The sequence below is a fragment of the Penaeus vannamei genome, chromosome 20, assembly GCF_042767895.1.
Source record: "Penaeus vannamei isolate JL-2024 chromosome 20, ASM4276789v1, whole genome shotgun sequence".
Classification (NCBI taxonomy): Eukaryota; Metazoa; Arthropoda; class Malacostraca; order Decapoda; family Penaeidae; genus Penaeus; species Penaeus vannamei.
This window is the reverse complement of record NC_091568.1, coordinates 11,495,558-11,503,808: the sequence shown is the minus strand read 5'-3', so window position 1 is coordinate 11,503,808 and position 8,251 is coordinate 11,495,558. Positions and strand designations below refer to the sequence as shown.

At 49.9% G+C, this 8,251-nt stretch overlaps 1 protein-coding gene across 4 annotated transcripts in view; it reads left to right on the top strand.

The window, feature by feature from the left end:
- The window catches only part of fus (epithelial splicing regulatory protein fusilli), a 196,649-nt gene that overhangs the window by 131,022 nt on the left and 57,376 nt on the right, over nt 1–8,251 (top strand). For all 4 annotated transcript variants that reach the window (XM_070135007.1, XM_070135003.1, XM_070135004.1 and 1 more), the window contains exon 6: nt 5,937–6,047. In XM_070135007.1, coding sequence (XP_069991108.1) covers nt 5,937–6,047 — 111 coding nt within the window. The remainder of the gene's footprint in view (nt 1–5,936; nt 6,048–8,251) is intronic.

The following is an 8,251-nucleotide window of genomic DNA, read 5'->3' as shown; positions in this document are numbered from 1 at the left end:
TGTTGCGGTTATCAGCTGTTGTATTTTGTCGCGCCATTAGCGACCAGGTAGTTTTTTTGTGTCTATTTTTGTTGTTTTATTTTTATATTATTGTTTTTTTTTAGTGTGTGTTTTGATCGGTTTGGTTATTGGCTTAATTGAATTTGAGGTTAATTTTCGCTACGCCAAAGGAAGGAGGGGAGAGGTGGGGGGGAAGGGAGAGCGCGAGGGCGAGGAAAGTGGTAAGCAGTAGAGACAGAAGGTAAAGAGAAGCGAAGAAGTGAAGAGTAAGGAGGGGAGGAAAGGGAGAGAGGAAGAAAGGAAGGGAAAGACGACGATCGGGAAAGGAGATGTCGAGAAGGGAAGAGTGGGGAAAAAGGGAGGAAATGGAAAGAGGGGGAAAAAGGGAGGAAAGGGAGAGAGGGAGAACAGGAGGAGGGGGTGAGGACGTCAAAACTCGTCCCTCATGACTTTTGCGAGGGCGTGGTCGCTCGTGGCGAAGGGGGGCGTGACTCAGAGCGTGGGCGGGCATCTTGCTCGACCTTTGGGAATGTAGGGCAATGGCAGCCTCCGCTTTCTTCCGCGGGGGCTCTGGACTCCTCGAGGGGGAGGGGAAGGAGGGGAAGGAGAGAAAAGCAGGAAGAGGAGGAGGGGGAGGAAGGGGGAGAAGGAGGAGGAAGGAGAGAAGCAAGGAAGAGGGAGGAGGGAGGAAGAAGGAGAGAAGCAGGAAGAGGAGGGAGGAAGAAGGGGAAGGAACAGAAGCAGGAAGGAGAGGAGGGAGAAGGGGGGAAAGGTGGAGGAGGAGGAAGGAGAGAAGCAGGAGGAGGAGGAGGAAGAAGGGGGGGACAGAAGCAGGAAGGAGAGGAGGGAGAAGGGGGGGAAAGGTGGAGGAGGGGAAGGAGAGAAGCAGGGAAGAGGAGGAGGGAGAAGGGGGGAAAGGGGGAGGAGGAAGGAGAGAAGCAGGAAGAAGAAGAGGGAGAAGGGGAAGGGAGGGAGGGAGAGAGACAGAAGCAGGATGAAGAGGGAGGAGGAGAAGGGGGGAAAGGAGGAAGGACAGGAGGAGGAAGAAGAGGGAGAAGGGAAGGAGAGGAACAGGAAGAAGAGGAGGCAGAAGAGAGGAAAAGAGGAACAGGAAGAAGCGGAAGGAGAGGAATAGGAAGAAGAGAAGGGGGAAGGGAGGAGGAGGAGGAGGAGGAAGAAGAGGAAGAGGATGTATGGAAACTAGTGTGAAAGGGGAAGACGTGGAAGAGGAGAGGGCCAAGGATAGAGGAGAAGGAGAAGAAGAAGAATAGAGGGTAGTCAGAGGAAGCGGTGCTGCGTGTTTCTTATCTCCGTGTTTTATCATCCAATCTTGTCTGCGTAACGTAGTTCATTAAGGCCTATTGGTATCCGCTCCGTTAATCACCGTCGACAGTAATTAAGCGGAGAAAGTGATGAGGTTTGAGGTCCTTTAACAACCTGTTCGCTCTGTGTTTTGAATGAGGAGGAGGAGGAGGAGGAGGAGGAGGAGGAGGAGGAGGAGGAGGAGGAGGAGGAGGAGGAGGAGGAGGAGGAGGAGGAGGAGGAGGAGGAGGGGGAGGAGGAGGAGGAGGAGGAGGGAAGGAGGAGGAGGAGGAGGAGGAGGAGGAGGAGGAGATGGATATTGATAGATTGAGATTGAGTTTGTTGTATATGAGTTTGTTTTTTTTTGGGGGGGGGGGGCTGGGGGGGCTAAACAAAAAAAAAAACGGAAATGCGTTGACTCTTCCCCTTGTAGGAGACACAGCCATGCACTAACGAACGAATCTCTCTCTCTCTCTCTCTCTCTCTCTCTCTCTCTATCTATCTATCTATCTATCTATCTATCTATCTCTATCTCTCTATCTCTCTCTCTTTCTCTCTCTCTCTCGTTCTCCTACCCTCCTTCCCACTTTCCCCCCCACCTTCCCCACCTCCCTCTCCTCCCTCTCTTTCCCTCTATCTTTTACCTTCCTATTTCTCTCTACTTCTCCCTCAAGAGTGTAAAAGAGGCCATAGGGAGCGGGGGAAAGGGGTAGAGGGGGGGCAGATCACGGTGCTGATTGATTGCAAGCCTTTCTGCAATCTCCCCCCCCCCCAGAGCCGAAAAGCGAACAGGTAGAAAATGGGAGAATCGGACACCTGTTGCTAATCGTTTCGGACGGCGGCGATACGCGTTCGGTTTGAAGGTGGCGTGGGAATGAGACAGTTGGGTAATTTTTTTTCTCATTCTTGTTTTTTTTTCTCCCTTTTTCCTTCTTCCCTTTTCCTTCTTTTTTCTTCTTCCTTTTTCCTTCTTTTTTCTTCCTTTTTTTTCTCCCTTCTTCCTTCTGCCTTTTCCTTCTTTTTTCTTCTTTTTTGTTCTTCCTTTTTCGTTCTTTTTTCTTCTCCCTTTTTCTTTTTTTCTTTTTTTTCTTCCTTTATTCGTATTTTTTCCCCTTCTCCCAATTCTATTTCTTATTCTTATTCTTCTCCCTCTTCTATTTCTTCCTCCTCTTCTTCTTCTTCGTCCTCTTCTGTTTCTTCTTTTACTTATTATTATTTTTATAATATTTTTTTATGGTGTCCGTTTGGTAGGAAGTTCAGATGGAGCTTGATGTGCGTAGAATAGAATAGAATAGATAGATAAGAAAGAAGAGCAGGAGAACGGGAAACAAAATCTCTCAGGTAATTAGAGGAAAAAATCGGGAAAAGTGTCCCGATTTGTAAAAAGTGTCACGTGATAAAGATGAGACGCGGCGCCACCACTTCCTCTCCTCTATTCCCTTCCTGCACCCCCTCCTCCCCATTCCTCCCTACTCCTCCCTATTCCCTTCCAACCTACACTCCCTCTCCACCCTCGCTACTCCCTCTCTTTTCTCCATTCTCCACCCTTCCCTCCTTCCCTCATTCCTACTCCTCCCTCACCCCTCTCCCCTCCACACTTTCCCTTCTCCCCTCTCACTCCCCTTCCCATTCTCTCCCCTCACCCCTCCCCACTCCCCATTCTCTCTCCTCCCCACTCCTCTCTCTCCCCTCCCCACTCCCTTCTCCCTTCTCCCCACTCCCTTCTCCCCACTCCCCTCTCTTCCCTCCCCACTCCCCTCTCTCCCCTCCCCATTCCCCTCTCCCCTCCCCATTCCCCTCTCCCCTCCCCATTCCCCTCTCCCCTCCCCATTCCCCTCTCCCTCCCCATTCCCCTCTCCCCTCCCCATTCCCCTCTCCCCTCCCCATTCCCCTCTCCCCTCCCCATTCCCCTCTCCCCTCCCCATTCCCTCTCCCCTCCCCATTCCCCTCTCCCCTCCCACTCCCCCTCTCCCCTCTCCCTTCCCACTCCCCCCTCTCCCCTCCCCACTCTCCCCCTTCCCCCTCCCCACTCTCCCCTCTCCACACTCTCCCCCCTCCCCACTATCTCTCCTCCCCTCTCTCCCCTCCCCACTCTCTCCCCTCCCCACTCTCTCCCCTCCCCACTCTCTCCCCTTCCCTCCCTACTCTCTCCCCTCCCCACTATCTCCACTCCCCCCTCTCCCCTCTCCCCTCCCCACTCGAACGCCGACGACCGAAACCCTCGCTGCCTCCGGGTTCCCGCTGGACGCCGAACCTGTTCTCCTGGGGCGGCGGCGCGAGAGGGGGGGGGCGGTGCGGGGGGCGAGGGGTGTGGGTAGGGGGGAGGGGGTAGTGGGTAGGGGGGAGGGGGCTTCGGACGCGCTGGCCACCGGATTCCGTGCTGACCTCTTTCCCGCGGGCACGGTGCTGACCTCGGGATGGAGGGGATGGGGGGTAGAATTAGGAGGAGGAGGAGGGGTATTTGAGCGAGTTACCCACCTCGGTGCCCCTTCCCCCCCTCCCCCTCCTAGCTTCTTTAATGCTTAGTTTTGTGTGTTTTTTTCTATCTCTTTCTCGCTCTTTTCCTTTCTTTCTTTCTCTTTCTCTTTCTCCTGTGTCTCCCTCCATCCTTCCCTCTCTCCCCCTCCCTTCCCTCCCTCTTGCCTTCTTTCCTTTTCCTCATTCTCCTCTCTTCTCCTTCCTTCCTATCGTTCGTAGTAAATGGAGATGTGAAGATATGAATAAATATGCAGGGGAGGAGAGGAGAAAGATATAAATAAATATGCATAGGGGGAAGAGAATACAGACAAGGAGAAAGCTAACGAAGGCTAAATAGAATAAAAAAGAAAGAAGCGACGAAGATGGAATTGCGACAACCACTAAAGGAAGAATCAAAAAGAGAGCAATAGCGAAAGAGGGAGATAGAGAGAACGGCCGCTCAAGAGAGAAAGAAAAGAGAGCAATAGCGAAAGAGGGAGATAAAGAGAACGACCACTAAAGGCAGCATAGAAAAAGAAAGCAACCGCTAGAGAGAGAGAGAGAGAGAAAGAGAAAGAGAGAGAGAGAGAGCGAGCGAGCGTGGGCGGTGTGGGTGTGGTGCGAAAGTGGGCAGTGACCCTCATCTCCTGCGGGGGAGGGTCAGAGGGCCAGCTTAAGGGGGCGGAAGGGGGAGGTGGGGGCGGAGGGGCGAGGGGGGGAGGGGGGGCGAGGGAGCGGAGATCGGGAGGCTGCCTCTCCCGCAATGGGCGCCCTCGGAGGTATTAGGGAGGGGGCTTTGTTATTATTGTTGTTGTTGTTATTAGTATTAGTATTATTCTTGTTTAATTTCCTTCGGTCTTCTTCCTTTCCATCATTGTTATTCATCCTCCTCTCTTTTTACTCCCTTCCCCCCCCCCCTCTTTTCATCGCCATTCCTATCTTCAGTCTTCCTACTCCTTTGTTCCTTTCTTCTTCACTTCCTTCCATTTATCCGCTTATTTTCCCTTCTCTCCGCACCCTCTCCCACCTTCCTCTTTTTCCCCTTCCCTCCCCTTTCCCTAATCTTTTCCTCTCCCACTTCCTCCGCTTCTTCCACGTTCCACCTTTTTTTCTCCTCGCTCTCTTGCTATTCCTCCCCCTCCTCTTATTCCTCTTCCTCCACCTCCTCCTCCTCCTCCTCCTCCTCCTCCTCCTCCTGCTTCCTTCTCTTCTTCCCTTCCCACTCCCCTTTCCCTTCCTTCCCCAACCCCTCTTTCCCCCACTATCTCCCTCCTCCTCTTCCCCCCACTTCCTCCCTCTCCCACTTCCCCCCCACTGCCTCCCTCTCCCCCTCCCCCTCTTCCCCCCACTCCCTTCCTCCCCCTCTTCCCCCCCACTATCTCCCTCCCCCTCTTCCCCCCACTGCCTCCCCCTCCCCCTCTTCCCCCCACTCCCCCTCCCCCACTTCCCCCCACTGCCTCCCTCTCCCCCTCTTCCTTCTCTTCCCCCTCTTCCCCCTCCTCCTCTTCCCCCTCCTCTTCCTCCCTAACCCCGACGCCTTCCTGCCACCGCCGGCGTTGAGTTTCCCCAAAGGCCTCTTATCTCGGGTCGCAGGCAAATTGCGCCGGCGTTGATTTGGCGTTGTAGACCGGCGCGCGTTGTTTGTGCTACGCTTCTGTTGTTTTTTAGTTGTTTCTCTCTCTTTCTCTCTTTTTCTTTGTCTGTCTGTCCCTTTCTCTCCCACCCCTATTCCCATTCCCGTTCCCATTCCCGCTTCCACTCTCACCCCCTTCTTCTTTATTCATTCATCTTTATTTTCCAATCGTTGCGGACGTGTGTAGCTGTAGTATTCTCTCTCTTTCTCTCTCTCTCTCTCTCTCTCTCTCTCTCTCTCTCTCTCTCTCTCTCTATATATATATATATATATATATATATATATATATATATATATATATATATATATATATATATATATATGTGTGCGTGTGCGTGTGCGTGTGCGTGTGCGCGTGTGTGTGTAGGCCAGGTCTTCTGTTGCCCGTTTTGGTATCGTAATCGTGAAATTTGTATTGTGATGTCAATTTTATCGTTGTGTTACTGTATTACATTTACTTTCCCCTTCTTCCATTTTTTTCGTTTATACATTTTATTTTTCCTCTTATCTATACCTTTAATTCACATTTTTCTCTCTCTTGCAGTTCCCGGACGGAGGAGGTCGACAGCGCATGCGTGGTGCGGGCGAGAGGACTTCCCTGGCAGAGCTCCGACCAAGACATTGCAAAGTTCTTCCGAGGTCTAAACATTGCAAAGTGAGTATGCCAGGCCGTATTTTACGTCATCTGCCACCGCCTTGCGTTGTTGGCAAAGGGTGGCAGAGTCGTGGGAAGGATTGGGCGTCTGGTTTTGATTCTCTGCACATTTTATTTTTATTTATTTATTTATTTTTTTATTTTTTTTATTATTATTTTTTTTTTTTTGTAAAGAGATAAAAGTTGGGAGACATGATAATGCTGTGAAGGGGGATGGTAAGAGAAATCAAGGGAAAAGAGAGATAGGTAGAGAGAGAGAGAAGAGAAGAGTAGTAGAGGGAGAGAAAGAGACGAGAAGAGAAGAGAAGAGAAGTAGAGGGAGAGGGAGAAACCGGAGGCGGATCGGCGTCGGATAGTCGGCGCTGGTGATGTTATATTATGCAATTATTCTTGAATTCAGACAGGAAAAAAAATGTTTAAAATATTACTTCGTTAAACGGTTTCACGCTCGTTGATTCCGTGGGTTGACGTGATTGGGTGACGGGTGGTTTGCGGATTCTCTTGGTTATTATCATTTATTCCTTTTATTTTATTTACCTGTTAGTCATTTTTTATTATTGTTTATTTTTTTTTTTTAACTTTAATTTTTGTATTTATTTTTTTGTTTATTTTTTACTTTTATTTTTTATTATTTATTTTATTTTATTTTGTTTTATTTATTTATTAATTATTATTATTATTTTTTTAAGAAACTCCAAGGTGAGTTACCGGTTCGCTCGGCGCTTGGCCTGCATTTTCCTCTCTTCCTCTTGATGCTTTCCTCATCCTCCTTGTCACCGGGTTATTTATGAATCATCGTCTGCGTTGGTTTTGTTTTTCTTCTCTTCTCCCCTTCCTCTTTTTCCTATTTATCTTTCACCTCCTTTATCCTCCTCCTCCTATTTATCCTTCACCTCCTTTATCCTCATCCTCATCCTCCTTCTCCTTCTATTTATCCTTCACCTCCTTTATCCTCCTCCTCCTCTTCCTGTTTATCCTTCACCTCCTTTATCCTCCTCCTCCTCTTCCTGTTTATCCTTCACCTCCTTTATTCTCCTCCTCCTATTTATCCTTGACCTCCTTTATCCTCCTCTTCCTATTTATCTTTCACCTCTTTTATCCTCCTATTTATCCTTCACCTATATCCTCCTCCTCCTATTTGTCCTTCACCTCCCTTATCCTCCTCCTCCTCCTATTTATCCTTCACCTCCTATTTATCCTCCTCCTCCTCCTCCTGTTTATCCTGCTCCTTCTCCTATTTATCCTTCACCTCCTTTATCCTCCTCCTCCTATTTATCTTTCACCTCCTTTATCCTCCTCCTCCTATTTATCCTTCACCTCCTTTATCATCATCCTCTTCCTGTTTATCCTTCACCTCCTTTATCTTCCTCCTCCTATTTATCTTTCACCTATTTATCCTCCTCCTCCTCCTATTTATCCTTCACCTCCTTTATCCTCCTCCTATTTATCCTTCACCTCCTATTTATCCTTCTCCTATTTATCCTTCACCTCCTATTTATTCTCCTCCTCTTCCTATTTATCCTTCACCTCCCTCCTCCTCCTCTTCCTCCTCCTCCTCCTATTTATCCTTCACCTCCTTTATCCTCCTCCTCTTCCTCCTCCTACTCCCGTTCCGCTCCATAGGCCTCTGTTCACCGGGTCGGCCGCGCCCTTGTCTCCGCCGGCGCCAGTTTGTTCCCGATTCGCTTGCGGTCGGACGGTTTTATCCGCGGGTCGGCTGCTGTTCCCCGACGCCGCCGACCGGTGGTTAGGGGGGGGGTTACGACGAAGGGGAGGCGAGGGAGGGAGGGGGGAAGGGAGGGATGGGAGGGGAAGGGGAAGGGGAAGGGGAGAGAGGCGGGAGGCGAGGGAGGGGAAGGGGAGAGAGGGGGGAGGCGAGGGAGGTGGAGATGGGGAGGGAGATTGGATGCGGTTGTCCCGACTTCGATGCTGGAGTGATTTGAATGAGATTGGGTTGATTTGCGGCTTTCCTCTTCGTGCCTCTGTTTTTCTTTCTTTTCCCATTATTTTTTATTTTATTTTATTTCTTTTCCTATTTTTTTTTCTTTTTTTCTTTCATCTTTCCTCCTCTCTCTCCCTCCCTCTCTCACTCCCTTTACCACTCCCCTTTCCTCCCTTCCTACCCCACTTCCTCTCGTTCTCTTTGTATTAAAGAAGACAAAAATAACAACTAGGCATTTGTTTTATGATTATGATTCTCCATT